The sequence below is a fragment of the Athene noctua genome, chromosome 2, assembly GCF_965140245.1.
Source record: "Athene noctua chromosome 2, bAthNoc1.hap1.1, whole genome shotgun sequence".
Classification (NCBI taxonomy): domain Eukaryota; kingdom Metazoa; phylum Chordata; class Aves; order Strigiformes; family Strigidae; genus Athene; species Athene noctua.
Window position 1 is genome coordinate 168,045,210 of NC_134038.1, and position 18,399 is coordinate 168,063,608.

The following is an 18,399-nucleotide window of genomic DNA, read 5'->3' on the forward strand; positions in this document are numbered from 1 at the left end:
AATAGTGATATAGGGTCATAGTCTGTTCTCAGCTATATTCTACATAGCCCCTTTAATGTCTCTAGGGATTTTATGGGACTCAAAATTCACTTAAGGGTGATCTGTCATCCTTGCATCTCGCCCTGGTTCTTGAATATAATCTTCACGGATGTTGGTAGAAAAGGCATTACTTCAGAGCACCGAAGGAGGATGAAAGAATAAAGAATGACAACACTCAGGTTCAATTTTCATATATCCCACGGAGGATTTGTTATTGCAGGCTTGTATTCATTGCTGCGCTAGAAGTTTCCGTGGACTTTGTATGCAATCATATTGATTTTGCACTTGGTGCAAGAACTTTTCTTCACCTATGTGGTGTTAATAAAAGCCAAGTGACACACAAGCCAGTCCTGGGGATTACTTTATTCATGACTCTAATCAAACCCTCTCTGATGAGGTGAATGAAGTATCTGTTTAAAAGAGCAATTAAAACTAATACGGTAAGGCTCCATTTATAATCTCAAGGGACATATAAATAGGTACAATGATATTTCCTGGACATTATCCAGGACCCAACTGTAATAGGGTGCCTGACCTTTTAGAACAGATGTCTAGAAAAGTTCACGCCTCTGTTTCAGCAACTCCTTCAGTAGCAAACAACCCGCGCAAAATAGTGTTGTCTTTTTCTGTAATATGCCACAAAAAAAAGCGCGTTCATAACTACCCCTGACAGCAGTGAGCAGAAAACACTTCTACCCTTTCTATGTAGTAATGTTGCTGTGACCACTGTTGTGGCCTTCTGACATGTGGTTGTTGCTAAAGTGTGAAATATATCTTTGCTAGCCACAATGTGATGCTGACACAAAGGACCAAGCAATCTAGCTGGAATCACTGATGCCTCTTTTCCCTCATTCGTTCCTTTAAGTGCCTGGAACAGCTCTGAGAGAAATGGGTTAGACAATGAAAGTACATTGTGCATTGAACAGAGAACAAAAGCATCATCTATTCTGAATCTTGCCTGTAAGATACATCCTTTGATTTTTATGTATGCTTTTCAGGGATGTCTGGTTTAGCTGGAGATGTTGCAGCTACGAAAATAGTTGAATTGGCCAAAAAGAATCGTGAGATAACTGCCGAGACTGAGAGTGAAAAAACCAAAGTGAAGCAACTGAATAACAGAGTTAAAGAGCTGGAGAGAGAAGTGAGGCATTTTTCTTGTTCTCTTTTTGCATGCTAAACATAGAAATCCAGCCATTGGGATAGAGGAGCTGTAGAAACTGGGTTCAATTCATGTTCCCATCTTGAATTTGCTCTTATATCCATGCTTGCTTTGAGTTCTTGTAATTTCTGTCCATGACAGGAGAGAGGGATGTATGCCCTCAGCCATTTTCACCTTTGCAGAAAGGAAGAGCTAGAGAAGAATATCCATAAGTTATAATGAGACAAAGATTTATGAAATACCAATTAGCAATGCTCAGTTATATTTGAAGCACAGAGGCTTTTCTAGCAGTATGGCAATGATATTTTTCTGATTTTTTTTTTTCTTTTTTTTTGTGAGGAGGAGCAAATTTCATACCATTGTCTTACATTCCCACCTCGTTAATACCAGTCATGAATTCTATTCCTCTATTCTTCTAAGCTTTATTAATCCAAATAATGAAAGCTGTTTTCTGGCATAAGTACTTCCAGAACTGAGACAGTTCTATATCACATAAGATAGCAAGTATTCTTGTAGGTGAATTATTTTTTCTGGTTTAGTATGAATTTTTTATATGTGCTAAACTTTCACAGGAATAATTTTACTCTGGTGACTATTGAAATGAAAATTAGATGCCCTGATATCAATGTTTACTTTGTTCACTGGCTACTAGTTCTCTTCCTTACACAACACTGGTAAAATTTTGGATAACTTTGAATGCTTTTGTCTGCTTTTATCATTTAAATGATTCAGTAATGTTTATCATGCTGACAAATGCATTTTGACTCTATCTTTTACAATCACTTATTATCATGAATCATGCATCTATCTGAATTATACTCTAGTTACCTGAAAGATCAAGAAATGGCACATTAAAATTTTGAAAACTCCTGCATAAATCCAGAGTGTTCTGGTCGGAGGGGTCTTGTCAAACAGTTGTCAGGCTGGCTAAGAAATCTCAGGTGTAACTGGGGACCCACAAATTCACACAAGTAAGGGAGCAAGCTGAGAATAATTTCAAGAGGAATCAACTTGCTTGTATCCCCTACTGCAGAGGTGTAATGACCGTTATTCAAACAGAAACTTAAAATATTGTTAGATACTGACCCAAAAGAAAGGACCACAGACATTTCAGGAAAGGAAATGGAGCTCAAAGCGAACAGAAATTTTCAAGAAACAATAATTGCTGGTCAAAGCACAGATGGACACTTTGGATGTGATTTGAGCTGTCCCTAGACACCAGCACCATCAAAATCAAAACGGAACACAGCAACCTGTCTCAGATGGGTAAAGATCAACCACAGCGTGAACCCCACTGAAACTATGCCCTGGTCAATGGTCTGTATTTTCTTAAAACCTCATTTGGCATGGCTCTTCTCTACACTAATGGTCACTGGCTGAGTTTGTGGATTGTACTTGTTCAGTAGAACTATATGAAGATGTAAAAGATGGATAAAATTAAAACAATGTTTGACAGTGGGAGGTATCTATGAAAAATGTTGAGTGGTGAAAGAGAAAAGCTGTTTCAGGAACCTGCAGTGATTCGCATCTCTGTAGTAACTCTTACACTAAGCTGGGTCACTCTCTAGACACACTCATCTTTGTCCATTGATTGTAGAAAGGACCAAGACAGCTAAAGTGCAATTCAGTTGCCCACGCATAAGCATAAAAGAACAGTCTGAGATCACAGAATGGTCTAGGTTGAAAAAGACCTTGAAGATCATCCAGTCCAACCATCAACCCAACCTTAACAGTTCCCAACTACACCATATCCTTAAGGGCTATGTCGACCTGACTCTCAAACATCTCCAGGGATGGGGACTATCCCCTGCCCTGGGCAGCCCATTCCAACGCCCAACAGCCCCTTCTGCACAGAAATCCTTCCTCAGAGCCAGCCTGACCCTGCCCTGGGCAGCTTGAGGCCATTCCCTCTTGTCCTATCGCCTATTACTTTAGGTTAAAGAGACTCGTGCCCAGATTTCTGCACCCTCCTGTCAGGGAGTTGGAGAGGGCCAGGAGGTCTCCCCTCAGCCTCCTCTTCTCCAGATTAAACCCCCCGAGTTCCCTCAGCCGCTCCCCAGCAGACCTGTGCTCCAGACCCTGCCCCAGCTCCGTTGCCCTTCTCTGGACACGCTCGAGTCATTCAATGGCCTTTTTGGGGTGAGGGGCCCAAAACTGAACCCAGGAATCGAGGGGCGGCCTCCCCAGTGCCGAGCCCAGGGCTCAGATCCCTTCCCTGTCCCTGCTGGCCACGCTGGTGCTGACACAAGCCAGGATGCCATTGGCCTCCTTGGCCCCCTGGGCACACTGCTGGCTCATTATCAATCCCCCCAGGTCCCTCTCTGACTGGCAGCTCTCCAGCCACTCCTCCCCAAGCCTGTAGCGCTGCTGGGGGTTGTTGTGGCCCAAGGGCAGCCCCCGGCATTTGCCCTGAGTGAAACTCCCCCAGTTGGGCTCAGCCCATGGCTCCAGCCTGTCCAGGTCTCTCTGCAGAGCCTCCCTACCCTCGAGCAGATCAACACTCCCACCCAACTGGGTGTCGTCTGCAAACTGACTGAGGGGGCACTCGATCCCCTCGTCTAGATCATCAATAAAGATTTTGCTTGACCTCTTAGAGATCCCCGCAGGGCTGTTAGACGTGACTGGACTGGCAGTCCTGGTGCAGCAGCTGGACCTGCTGGATACCCTCGGATGCCTCAAAAGGGACCAGACAGCTGTGGGTGGACAACAAAACCAAGACCGCAGTCAGTCCATCTACTTGATGTAATGTAGGTGTCTACTGTAGGGTGAGCTGACGACTATGCTTCTCTGATTGTATTGACTAGACAGCATTCTTTACAGAGACACCCACGCTGAAAACAAGGAACGTGTTACTTTGTGAGTTGAGTCTCACCCCGTATGCCTACTTTTAGACGCCTTAAACTCTGCACAATGAATTGTGGTGATGGTGCCTTACAAATACATCACAATACGTACTTTCACCAGTGGAAAACACTTATTTTACAGAATTGTTTGTTCTTTGCTTGTATGAAAACTAAAAAATATGTAAATCATAAGTGTTTTAACATGGCTATGTTCCCACAAAGAAAATGGAAGGTACAGCCACTGCGCAACTGAGCAAAATCACATGTAAACAAAGACGGCAAATGAATGTTTGCAGAAAATTTCCCTAGAACCTGACCTGTCAGCTGCCAGCACCAACTGAAATTTCTCATTCTCAGTCCGTTGACTGAAAGACTTTATGAACTGAATAGAAGGGATGACCTAACCATTGGTTTATTTGCAGAGAAGGGGTAACACTAGAGCTGGCTCTGAGTTGCACTCTGTTTCCCCAGATACCACTTTAATGAAGAAGCTATTCCTTAGAGCCTTCTTTTATTCAGGCAAATAATCAAGATCTTCCACCCACCTCAAAGAATGAAGTCTCAGCCCTTTAAAGCAACAATTCCTGGCCTCACCAGCTCCAAATTCATTGCACTCCTGTCCAGTAAGAAGTCTTTGCAACCTCAAATAGGACATGATTCAGAGCAGGAGGGACTGTATGTCTGCCTGCCTTTGCTGTGGCAAGCAATAGGAGGCATTCTTCATGGGTTGAGAAATGCTACCTTAGAGCTGCCAGGTAAAGAAAAAGCCTTACTAAATCTACACTATAGGTCATTAGGTAGTCATTTCTATTAAATTTCTCTGGTGAGTAGAACTATGTGCTTTTTATGAAATATCCTATGATTTTCTCAAAAAGTAGCATTCAGAATCTAGAGACAGCATCCTGATCTGTACTGAACTGGATTTGCATTTATGTATACAAACACTTATTTTATGAACCTATGGTGATAAAATCCCCCAGAAGTTTCCATACTTGATAACTGATCTCATCTCAGCAAGTTCAGAGACATTTTCACTGAAGTTATTCCACAGTAAGCTTCTTTGGGAATCATTTCAGGAAAAAAATTGTATGCTTTCCTGCTGATTGTGTTTAAAAAACAAAGGAACATGAAGTAATTTTTTTTTCTAGAGTAAATAAACATCCAAGATCATCAAAATTGCTGCTGTGGTTTTTTGCTAATTAATAATTCATGGAGGTATGCTCTTCACTGTATTCATTCTATAGTAACAATGTGGTTTTTTCCAGCTACAGACAGCTGTAGAAAAAATACATTCTCTTGATGGCAGTGATGCAGGAATCAAGAAATCAACTCTGAAGATGATAGAAGGAAACGTGGTACGAACTGTAATTGACAATGGGAAATCAGAAGCTGATACTTAGATCTCCCCTATTGTGCAGTCTTTTTTTTTTTTTTTTAATGACAAGGACATATCCCTGTCACTAGTTTTGTCACCAGATTGCTCCGTTTGTACCTTCTCTATGACCCCAAAAATTAGGGAAGGCATTTGCATGGGTCTGGGGAAAAAAGATTTGGTGATCCTGATGGATCTGTGGATCTTAATCACTTCAATTTTTCCCTGACAATTCTGTTCTTACCAAGTACATTCTTCTCTTCAAAGGCTGAAAGTCCAAAGGTGAAAGCCTTGCAAGAAAAATTAACCACAGCCAACTTTAAAGTGGTGGAGTATCGCAACCAACTCCAATCTGCAAAACAGGAACTGAAGATGACCCAAAAGGTACCGTTGCAGGGTGCAGTCTGTGGCTGGTATCCTGTGCAAGAGGTATATTCTTGTGAAATCAGGATGCTTCTTTTCTTTTGAGCTTTGATTAGCCTCCGTAAAGTATTCCAGTGAACTCTAAGTAGGTAAGAAAAGACACGGGTGGAGTGGTTGCTTTGGAAAGATAGGCACATCGACACACAGGTTTCGTGCTTTGCCACCACAGCTGGATGACTGTATCCGCTATTTCTACTACTGTGATGGGTACAGATTCTTTAAGGTTTGAAAGTCCCAGTTCAGCAAAATAGGTTTATGATTGATTTGAAGCATACATTCAGGCCCATTCCTCCTTTCCAAAACATTTAATTATGTATTTACTTTTAATGTAGGCTTCAGTCCCATGGAAGTCAATGGGATTAAAGACCACACTTGAACTAAAGCACATATTTAAACAATTTGTTGGAGTGACATCCAGAGTAACCTTTTCCTCTTTGATTCATGATGGATTTTAATGCGTTACTATGTGCTCTCTTTCCTTTGGTTTCATTACTTTGCGTAAGAGACCTGCAATGCAGATCAGAGTAGAGAATATAGTCCTAAAAATAGAACTCTGCTGACCTTTTTATAAATAATTTAAATGCTTTTCATACTAAGTTTAGCCCTCATTAATGTGACTGTCTTGGAATTATACAAGAGAGATTGGCTCAAGTCCTGATTGCAAGGGTGTATATTAAGACAATACTCTGTTCCTGTTTAGTTCTGGTTAGTATTCATTATATCAAAAACAATTGTGTATATTGAAAACCATTAGTGATGCTTAGAAATCCTTTTACAAAAGTAGCACAGTTTGACACCCAGCTATATAGTTAGATAGTACAGTTTGACACTCTCCACAGACAGGCAGCAAAACACAGATTCGCATTTTTTAAAAAACAAAGACTAATACTCACATTTATGAAAATACTGAATTACCCACCTCAACAAGTAAGACCATTCATGTTAGCCCAACTTCTCCTACCCACCAACAATCCGTATTGTAATAATGATCTGAAAGAGCTTACATCAAATGGGATACTTAATACAGTATATAACTATACTATCCAGCGTTTTGTGTTTACTGCTAGAGAGAGCGGCTTTTTCTCCCCTCTTCCCAATACATGCATTTAAGCCTAGCCTTACTGTTGATGTTAATCCCTTTTTCATAGCTTTTAGCAAATGAAGTTGGTGAAGATGTGAATATTCAAAGTCTCTTGATGAATTCTGGCAGCTGGCGTGGACGAGCCCAGCAAATTCTTGTTCTCCAAAGCAAGGTGAGTTAAGACCCTGCATGGTGCCGTGTAAGCTGGGTGCTGGGGTGCGCTTTCTGCGTAGAGGTGTTATGTCAGTTTGAGTTAAGGATACTGTTAGTTCTTCGGTAAGTAATTCTTAACATCTATACCTGCTTATAAGGCACGTCCCAGTAGAAACAGTGTTTACTGCACATACACAGCCAGTCTTTTCTCTGTTGAAGAAAGCAACTGTTAGAATAAAACACTGTATGGTAACTTTTGTAATAGTTTTTTGGTATGTTTGTGTGTGTGGCGTTAAATTTTAAATATGTGTTGATGTGTGCAGGGTCTTTCAGATTTTTTTGCAAACCGTATTGATTAGTCTATTCCAAACATACAAACTTCAGTATTTAAGCTGGGAGTCTTTTGCATCTGTGTCAAAGGAGAGAGTTCAGTGGCCTTGGAGAGCTCTGGCAGCCTAGTTAAAATCCCAGGATGTTCTGAAGGTGCCTGTCTCCACTGAGTACAGAAGGAGCCCTGTCAGTGTCTGTGCTCTGACTTAGACACCTTTGTTCAGTGCCTAAAGTCAGATGGGAAGAATTGAGGCCAGATAAGATTTTCAAGTTGTTCCCCCAGGAACTTCAGTAGAAATTTTAACTCTCAAATCTTCTGAAGGGCACGGTCTATCTGAAATGTCAGCTTGAGACAGGGAGACAGTTTTGTCTGCATCTTAAGTAAAACTTCTCTCAGGCAATTTGATACATATTTTTCCCATTTTTCTGCTGTTTAATTATATGCCAACAAATTGTAATTTTTGCACTCTGATTGACTGAAATTATTAACCTCTACTTTCCCTTGAGCAAATTACATTTTCCTTCAGTTAGACCCCCTGACTGGCATTCATCTGAAGACGGTATGTACTGTACTCTAAGGCAGAAATTTCTTCCTGAACCAGTTTCCTTAGACCCCTTCTGTAGTCAGTGGGGACCTTGTAAATACAGTCGCTGGATCAAAAGTGAGGTAGGTGCATCTTAGAAGACACCTCCAGAACAGGGCAGAGGAACTGTGCTGTAGCAGTGCCCATTTCCTTCTACTTACTATAAAAGAAGTCTGTAGTGAATAGTTGAGATGCAGGGGCTGAGTTCACTTGACTACACATTGGTGTCTAATGCCAGCCGAGACGCCGTAGGGTGTCCCTCTGACCTCTGGTCATCTTTCCAGAGGAGTATGGATGTCTTGTAGATCCTGCATCATAATGTGTCTCCAGTATCCCAGTGCTTCTAAACCAGTGCTAGCTATCTGTGTTCAAGCTAGTGCCTTTGATTGTGTACATCCTAGATGGTGATTCTGCTGAAGACTGAGATGCTAAAATGTGTATGTGTGAGTGGGTGTCTGCTCTTCCAGAGGAGATCTAAGGTACTGCTCTGTTGTTCACATGTGTGTTTAGAGGCATTCAAGATGCTTTGGAGTGTCTGCCTGGCCTTCACATGTGGCTCCAATAAGGCACAGATCTCCCATATGTCCTGAGTCTCCGGTAGGTCTGGTGTCATATTTCCTCCCTGCACAGATGCCCTAGATATCTACATGTCTGTGAGCAGCTAACAAATTTAAATCTGAAGGGACACTGCTCTCTATTAGTTAACCACAATGATGTCAAGAAGAAGTATGATGCTACACTCTGAGCTCCTCTTGGATGCTGGACACTTTGGTCCTCTTTGATGCTGGACCACTGTATTCCTGGTAAAGACTCTGGATAAGTTGTCATTATTGTCCCCTAGGTTCGAGAGCTGGAGAATCAGTTGAGCCAAAACAAGATCAGAACATCACTGACTGAGACTGATGAGGAATTGCTGGCACTTACTGATCCAAGGAAGTTGTCAGCCCAAGAGAAGAACTTGTTGAAGATTCGCAGCTTGGAAAAAGAAAAGAAAGAAACCTTGGAGGTAAAAACCTGTGAGCTGAGAGAGTCCTGTTTGGTCACATAGTGTGTAATAACTTGCCTTACCTTCTGGGTGTATGTTACACCCTACCCAAAGACCATTTCAGAAACCACCTGATCTGGTGGGAGGAAGTTCTGCCACACTTCACAAACTGAGCAAAAGGCTTCCATGCTTGTTGTCTGTATTGCACTGTTACGTGGCCAGACGTACTGCTGCAATACAAGACTTGGTCTTCTCTGCTGCATGATTCACGTGTCAGATGCATCCACTTGGCCTGAAATGTGGCTACCTGGCAACTGTACCTGATAGGTGATGTTGGAAAGAGGGAGAGAGGCCCTGGGTTGCAGTGCAGCTGGTACTGTCTTTATACTGAAGTTACATGCAGAAAGAAACTCTGCTACAGCTACATCCAAGCTCTGTAGCATCCCTCTCATCCTGTGGCCCCAGATGTGCATGCTTCATGCAGTATAAGCATCCCGCTCATACTGAAAATGGGTCTATATATCACATGTAGTTGCTACAAAAATAAACAGGCATCCAGTGTTTAGGGGTTGAGGGAGGCTATAGCTAGTGGCAAATGTAGTAAACCCTTAAGGATATGTAGGCCTGTGTCCACAAGAAACATGGGTAGTGGGGGTCAGCTACATATATTCCGGTTAGCAAAGCACATCTCCCTGTGCTCCTTCCCTGTATTTGCTTCTGTAGAGGCCACCTGGCATGACCCCAGAGCTCCGCTGCTGCTCTTCCCACCACCATTTAGCTGTGCAACAGAATGAGCAATGGGGTGATCCAAACCTTTCAGTCTCGGCTGTGAGAATGAAAGAGAAGATTTATAGCTACAGGCACACATCACAGGGAAGGCTTTCCTCAGTGACTGTAATGCCCTTCTGCCTTGTGTTTCAGGCTCCATTCACAGTAACTTCCCCTGCACTTATCCATTACTACTTAGCTGCTAGCATGCTCTAGCAGTTTCATCTAGGTGAAGGCATGGCTCAGGGGGCAGCATATGCCAAGGACAGCTTCTAGCAGGTAGTATGGCATCACCACCCTGTATCTGGAAGGAAGAGAGTTCCTCCATGGAGAATGGTGAGGCATATAAAAAAGCAGGAGCATAGAGAATTAGGCTTTTTAACACAAACTTATCATTTGCCTCCTGGCACATACTGGGTCAGCCTGGTCCACTTGTATTCCTGAGCAGACAGACCTTTTTCTGATGCTAGCAAGTAGGCAGTGAGTAGTAGCATTTATAATTTCTACTTACTCGGGGATGATACAGTGTGCCAGTTCCATTTTTTAGGTTCTACCAGGCAATGTGTGATTCCTTTAGCTCACCAAAGCACCAGGGGCTTGGTGATAGGCTGTAACTGTAATTTCCTATGATGTGTTTGCATCACTGCAGAAACTCGCTGGGGAATATGATGCTCTCCAAAAAAGTCACGAGGAAGTGAAAAAAAAACTTGATGCATCAAAAGCCAGGAACAAAATCTTGTGCAACGAAGTGAAAATTCTGAAGGAACAGATCATAACCTTGCTGGAGAAAGGAAAACACGACGATGAGCTCATCGATGCCTTGCTGGTACGGTCTGACTCTTACTGTTAGTCCCAGCCCCTGCAGATCAGGCCTTTTTCGTTAAGTGATGAAACATGATGTCATTTAATTACACAATGAACAGACAGGGTATACAGGGGCCTGATGAATCAAACTGTGACATCCAGAAGTTTCCTAGTCAGCTAAAGCCCATCATTTTGGGTCGGGTCATGTAGAGACTGCAAGACAGCACCAGCCATGACACAGATGCAGTCAAGTGGCTCTAAGCTGCAAATATGGGAAGAAATGTTTTGCAGAAGAGTTGAAATAGGATTGTCTAGTAGGTAGAGGAAGAGCTTCATTCCTGACCCATGAGGCTGGAGAGTGTTCTGCTTTCAGCTCCATTGTTAGGTTTTTTTCCTTAGAATGCCTCCAATCTTGCATTTTCATTTCTTGTGTTACACAGCCCACAACACACAAGCTGAACCATGAATACTTAAACCGTGTGCGTGTTCACCTGAAATAGCTGGAGCTGAGAGGGTTTGGCCCCTTCAAAACCAAGACTGTTAGCAGAGACTCAAGATGCAGTTATGCTTAAATAAATGGCTGCTGCCATGGTCTTGCAGGATCCTTTTGTCTAGTCTTACCCAATTACAATAGTAAAAAAAAAAAAATTAGAAAATATGCCCCTTCTTAGTAGGGTTAGTTCTGTGTTTCCTGATCCAGCTCCTCATGAGTTTCAAATCCCTTGCATTTCCTTGCTTCTGTACATAGGTTTTAGCTAAGACATGCTTATGACTAAGCTGGCATTCACCTTTCTGCATAGGGAATATGGGTGCCGACCAGCAGATTAAGTAGATTGCAGAGGAGCCAAATAACAGTTGTGACTTTTGCTAAGTCTGAGCATTCTCACTAAAATTATTATGGAAAGGTGCAAGTTTATTTGGGAAGGAATGGTTAACTTGTTTTATCCCTTACATCAAAGAAGCACCTTACTTGCAGTTTGTTGGATTGACAACAGACTGTCCAGCAAATATTTGATTTGTCAGTGTGAGAAAAACTCCAAAGCCCACTGGTAAAACAGCCTAGCCTCATAGCTCTTGTCTCATACAACCCTCATCTTTTAATGTCACTATCACACAATCTGATTGTGTTCTAATTTCACACAAAAGCAAATTGAAATCTTTACTTTTATCCAGTTTATGAAAGTCACCTTCTTTGTCAAAGGCCAGCCGGTTTTGCTCTCTTTTCTGCTACACTCAGGGGCAAAGCTGCCAGCAAACTGAATCTTTCAGTTGCTCAGGGCTTTTCTACTTGCACCATCCAGTTGCTATAGTCTTGATATGATGTACAGGGGCCAGTGGGGACACACTGTCCTTACTCAGCTGCATTGCAAGCACATGTGCTGTGCAGTCCTTTCAAGGGATAAATGCTGAGAACAAGACAAAGTGATCTCATACTTAAAACATAACGGATCAAACTCTTGGAGTAGCGCTAGTGATATCTGTGGGTTTACCTCAAGGAATGGGTTTGGCAGGACAGTGGCTTGCCCTAGCACACCTAAATGGGTGTTTGTTTTGGACGGTGTATAACCCCCAGGGAGACTTAATAATCATTGTGTACAAACATGAAGATCTCACTCATTGTTTCTATTTTATTAGATCCAACAGAACCAAATGCAGGAGATTTTAAAGGACCTGAGCCAGAAGGATGAGAAGAACAAGGAGTCCCAGCAGATGTTAGGGCAGCTCTTGTACAGTGAGGTTCCAAAACAAAACTGCCTTATAGAGCAGCTCAGACAGATGGTGGTTGAACGAGAAGCAAAGGTTAAAGAGCTGGAAGAGGAGATTGAGCAACTCACACTTCAGGTAGACAGAAGAAATTAGCTAGCGGAGCACCCTTTGTAATCATTTTAGATCTGCTCTTCCACTTTCTTCTCTCTTGCTCTTTGAGATGATTGCTAGCTTGAGACTCCAATACCTGCCCTAATGACAGTCTCTCCTGATGGAATGATAAAGCAAGAATTCTCTCTTGTGACTCTTAGATTTCTTTCCTGCTTCTATGTAACTTCTCTTCATGCTGTTTAAGCAACAAAACCCATAGAAATACCAGTCACATCCACATGTGGCTTCGTGCCAAGACTGTGCCATATGGCCAATAGCGAGGGCTGGGCTGCAAAAGGGACTTATCAGTATTCAGCATCCTTGGCTGCTGAAGGAGGCAAGCAAGCCAACATAGATGAGGCCAACACCAGTAGGCTGCCATGGTACCCAGCTACATCTCTTCATGGAGTGATGGGGCCCCAGTAAGTTATTCTCATCTCTCCCTGTAAACTACTTCAAAAACTTCCTCTCCCTCAGATCTCCAAGCTATTGATAGGAGTCTGATGGCACTCAGACGTATGGGAATTTCATTGTACAGATGAAAGAACTGGGAAAGTTGGCCCCTTATGGACTAATATGTTAAAAAAGTTTTCAACTTCTTTGGTCTAGTGTTGTAAACTGACAGAGGCAGGGCGGTACTATGGCCAGAGCACAGAGTTGAGAAGGCAGTCCACTAACCTGCCAAAGGCTTCTCCTGTGGTCTGGTATCTTACAGTCAGGCTTTGTTAGAGTATTTAGACATCCAGTTCCCTTTGATATAAAACCCTCATGTGGTTATGGTGAGATTGTGAATCAGTAATGGGCACTAGAGCATTGATTCCAAGATAAAACGTGGGTTAGGGACACAGACCAACCTTGCTGGTACTGGTAGTTGTGGTGCTGCACTGTGGATTCTCTAGTGACACTGTTTGCACCCTATTATTTCATATGAAACTGCACTTTTTACTGACTTTTGCTTTGTTTCCACCCTGCAATGGATAGAAACTGAAGAAAAGTTTCTGAGAAGGTCGGGTAAATCAAAAGTTCTGGCATGCTTGTAGCATTACCGATAAGCTGCTGATCAGGCTTTGATGCAGCTATTTTCCTTTGAACTGTGTAATTGGTTTTATAACCTGCTCCAACATTAACAGGAGAAATCTGCCCATCAGGGGGACAGTTCAGGAGCTGCTGATAAACCATCTTCTCAGCACTTGGAAGATCCAGGTTTTACTCTGTTTAAGCCTCTAACATCAGGCAGCAATCAGGTTGGAAAGATTGGATCCGCTCGGTAAGACGACACTAACATCAATGCGTAAAATTCTTGTGAGTTATTCAGAAGCATGGTTTTCCCAGACAATTGTATCAAACCACAAGTGCTGTGTGCCAAGCTGTGGAAGCCTGTTTACAGTATATGGGAATCTCTAGTCACGTTATCTCTTGGACTTTTGTCCTGAAGCAGAGAAGGATATGCAGACTTGCAGACATTGCTACTTCTGGCACAATGGTAGTGCAGCTAATTCTCTTTCTCCGGCTCAGATAATGTTTATGTGGTTAGTTTGAGTGCCTGTAATTCTTCTCTCTTATAAGAAACAGGGCTTCTAATGAGCAGACTTCTGAGAGTAGGGTGGGGAATTAATACAAAATGCCATTTTAGGCAAGCACTGATTCACCGGTGCATTATTTAAATCAATAAATACGTTTTGAGTAAGATTTCCTTGCAGAAATGTTGAAAACACACCCCATCATTTGTTCTTAACAAACACCCTTTTTAAAGCCTCGCTGAGGACCATGTAAATTACACTGATCTTAAAACAGCAGTAAATCTGATTCTTGTAACTCTGGGTCACTCTGGCTGTGTAAAGGCACCATAATACCAGAGCGAGTTACGTCCTTTCCTGTTAAATGCTGGTTTTGTTGCTAAAGAGTTCATGGTTTAATAGACAATAAGGAGTTGAGACTGGTTTTCTGAGGAAGAAGGAAATTTCATCATCAAGTTGCAACTGATTTCTTCTGTGTAGTTTTAACTCACCTACAACATTACTTTAGACATTAAATTTGGCTTTTAAATTGTTAGATATATCCCTGAGTCTAAGTATTTTCTTAGGCTGCATCTGAAAAATCTACAAAATTTAAGAAAAGTTCTTCTCAATGTTTCTGAGTTAGAGTTAAAACATCCTTACTTTGGAAGTTGCCACATCCCTGTTGTTATACCCTTGTGACTGACTATTCTCACACTTCTAACTGCAGAAGTTGTGCTGTCGTAGAGCAAATCTATATTTTATCCACTTTTTTACTTCATATGTCTGCTGATGGTAAGCAGGAAGGCAAGCAGGAAAATGAGGTTGGGTAATGGCTTTGTAGAAACCACTAAGTGCAATGTGTAAATTATTGCTTGTGTGCATGGCTACCATAGCTCTGTCATGAAAATAGCTGACATGTCAGGTGGGCACTGTATGAGTCTGAAAACTGCAAGAGCCATTAATAACTTGGTCAGCAGGGCTCACTCATTCCACTAACTTTAATATGCTGATGAACTCTCTATTCCATTTTACTTCAGTGAATCATCTTTTCCTATCAGGAAAGATGAAATGAAAAATGCTATAAATAGGAAGTAAAGCCCCTTGGAGGTGTTGAAATAAAAATCCACATTGTTAGACTGGGCCACTTCTGTCATTATCAACCTTAACTTGATTTTTAGGATTAAGCACTCCTAACCTAGAAGGCAGCTCTACCTGTTCCACAATGTTAAGGCTTTATCATCTGTTAGCTTCAGCCTAAAAACAGGGAAACATGGGCTAAGTCTACAGAGACTTGCCTTTAGGTAGCTGAGCTCAAATTTGGAAAACAAACACACCAGAATTTTATGTCCCAAGCACACATATCATTATGCATAAAACTCATTCAGGCTGGAAGTAATACTCTAGTGTTTTCAGTGACTCCTCCTCTTACAAGCCTGACAGATCTTCCTGAGGGCGTCCGCAAAGCGGAATGATTCAGAAAACTATGTGAAGTATATTTTTAAAGGGCATTTGGAAATAGAAGTTGTGCACCTTGTTGCAGAACAGGGGTTCTGTTGGTTATGAAAGCATGCAACATGCAAACACCATCAGACAAGCACAGTAACCTGTGCTTGTCTCTCACCCGAGTGGGTGAAGGTGTAAGATGAGAGTGCTCAGGGCAGTGCCTGCAAGGAAACAGAGCAGCAGTGGCTGCTTGCGTGGCGGCACGCTCCTATTGAGCCAAGCAGGCTCAAGAGCTATTCCTGCTCTGGAGTTTCTGTGTTCTGGCGCTCCACGGTGCTGGTCTGGAGTGTCAGCAGAATATCCCCAGAAGCGCAGAGATCACACCCTGAGCTGTAGTTGTTTGTACACTGGAGACACAAGGTATTTTTGCAGCATGTTTCAGAGTCAGGGAGCAAGCTGAGCTATGCAGAGCCTGTGTGATACCCTCTTAGGAGGCTCTGGGAGTCTTTGCCCTACGAGGCAGCAGTAACCAGACATTGGAAGATGACTGGAATTCTTGGAGGACTGCCCTCTGCTCAGTGCCTAACAAAGCTTTCTTCCTCTCAGCACAGTGTCCAAGATGGGTCATACACTTGTAGAGTTGGCAGCTACTGAGCCTTCCTTTTTCAGTAATAACATCACACCTGGAAGGAATGTATATAAACATCATAAACAAGGGAAGTTTCCTGCCATGCTCCGCATGCTGCTGGCAAGCCTTATCCTCATCTGCCTTGTTTCTGTAACAAAGAGCTGCTTTCACCGTCCTTCCTACCTGATACTGCCACAGAGCTCTAACACAGGCTCTAGCGTCTTCATGCTACGTTAATTTTTTAACTGATTGCTAGTTTTACACCCTATAAATCCCATTTTTCCCTTTTCACCCCCAACCACGAAGATTTCTTCAGCATTTTCCTCTAAAGAAGATATTCCTGAATACTCCTCTGTGGAGAGGTCGGGGAAGTAATGAAGTATGTAATAATGGGAAAACTGCCCCTTCCTTTCATCACATATTAGGCACAAGAAAGGCCATTGTACTAATGCTGCCTGAAGCCTTTCAGGGGGAGAAAATCAATAGCATACCGTTTAATAGCTTAGCGTAGCACTTGGAGAATCCACATATACCTATTTTTACTTTGGCAGCAGCAATGAGAAGCGAGTCGATGATAGTGAATTGTCAGGAGTAGAAGTTTGTTTTCAGGGGTGATGGGAAGGGAAAGCATGCTTGTGATGGAAAAGACCTTTCTAATGAAACTCACGCTTTATTTCTAAATATTTCTGTTCCGTTTATTGCAGTATAGAGATTGCTGCTGGGGGGAGATAGTGAGCCTGGCTCTGCATTCTGGCTTAGTGTTCAGACAAGTGTATTTTGATATGTTTTTCAAATCCTGTCTTTGTTTCATTTCTTTCATTTGTGAAATGGGAAACAGACTCTCTACGCTTCTGTTGCTTTTAGGGTTTCTGGCACTGACAGCCCGGATTTGAAAGTGCTGCAGACACAGATCACAGAGCACAAGGCTCTCTGCCAGGCTGCTGAAGTGGAAAGAGACAGGCTCCTGGAACTGGTCACTGTGCTGCAGAAAAGGTAGCGGGTGATTCTGCCAGTATCCTTTCTGGGATGCTGCGATTAAGGAGCGCTTGAGATGCGTGAGAGTCTGTAGCACGCAGTGTAGTACGCCATACACTGCCAGTGTGAGCCTTTCCTTAAATAGGGGCTTTTAAATTTTTTCTGCTCGATTTCCCTGCCTAGTTGATGATTCATTTTTTTTATTATTCTTTTAGAACAAAGGACAGAAAAAATGGAGTCATCTTCAAGCTTGCTGCACCTACATAAAACTATAATTCATGTATTTATATGTGTGGTGTTATTTAGGCAGCAATATTATTAATCAGTAGTAAATACTGTAATTATAGCTATAATCTGACTTCTGTTCCAAAAGCTTTTCACATTCTTTTAAGTTTCACTGTATCCTCTTTTAAATTAATTTCTTCTGGTTTAACTGAAGCATGGTGGTGATTTTTTTTTTTCTATTATTCAGTTCAATTTAAGATGATGTTAAAAGCCATCTATGTTTTAGGGCAGGGGAAACAAAGTCTTTTCTCTTTAGATAACTTTTAGCTACTGCTTTTTTTTTTTTCCCAGTTAGAGAATGTATATGGAGCACCCCCCTGGAGGACAGGCTGAGAGAGTTGGGGGGTTCAGCTGGAGAAGAGAAGGCTCCGGGGAGACCTTAGAGCGGCCCCCCAGGGCTGAAAGGGGCTGCAGGAAAGGGGGGAGGGACTCTGCATCAAGGGTGTAGGGATAGGATGAGGGATAACGGTTTTAAACAGAAAGTGGGGAGATTCAGGTTAGAGATAAGGAAGAAATTCTCCCCTGTGAGGGGGGTGAGGCCCTGGCACAGGTTGCCCAGAGCAGCTGTGGCTGCCCCCTCCCTGGAAGGGTTCAAGGCCAGGCTGGATGGGGCTTTGGGCAACCTGGGCTAGTGGAAGGTGGCCCTGCCCGGGGCAGGGGGGTTGGAACTGGATGACCTTTAAGGTCCCTTCCAACCCAAACCATCCTGTGATTCTATAATGATTTGATTCCCAAATTTTTATTCCAGATTGCAGGAAAATATACTTTTGTCTGTGTGCTTTTGAATACAATAGGGAGTATTTGCTTGCTTGCTTGCTTTATTTTACACTCGTTATCATTTCTCACTTGTCTAACTTCTGTCCTGTACAATTAATCGCACTCATAAAACCACATTTTTTTGTAACTGTGGTAAAGGTGTCATCCCCTGTGCTTTTAAGGACTAAATCCTGCAAATACGCACTGGGGGAATTTCACTCATGTTTGTAAGTCCTGTGACTTTAATAGAGCTATGCAATTAGAAAAGGATGGAGGTGTGAGTGATAGCTGAAACGGGGCCATCACGAATATGGGATAATGAAGAACATGGAGTCAATGAAATGCACAGTTGCTTGTAAAATGTACCATAGACTGATGATTCAGCAGCTCCACACTTATCACACATATATCAAGA

The 18,399-nt window shown here is 42.5% G+C and overlaps 1 protein-coding gene across 1 annotated transcript in view; it reads left to right on the top strand.

Moving 5' to 3' along the window:
- Window positions 1-18,399, top strand: part of CCDC13 (coiled-coil domain containing 13) — a 36,157-nt gene that overhangs the window by 8,287 nt on the left and 9,471 nt on the right. The window contains exons 5-13 of the mRNA XM_074901093.1: window positions 1,038-1,180; window positions 5,307-5,396; window positions 5,681-5,797; window positions 6,985-7,089; window positions 8,826-8,990; window positions 10,387-10,563; window positions 12,177-12,383; window positions 13,529-13,665; window positions 16,833-16,961. Coding sequence (XP_074757194.1) covers window positions 1,038-1,180; window positions 5,307-5,396; window positions 5,681-5,797; window positions 6,985-7,089; window positions 8,826-8,990; window positions 10,387-10,563; window positions 12,177-12,383; window positions 13,529-13,665; window positions 16,833-16,961 — 1,270 coding nt within the window. The remainder of the gene's footprint in view (window positions 1-1,037; window positions 1,181-5,306; window positions 5,397-5,680; window positions 5,798-6,984; window positions 7,090-8,825; window positions 8,991-10,386; window positions 10,564-12,176; window positions 12,384-13,528; window positions 13,666-16,832; window positions 16,962-18,399) is intronic.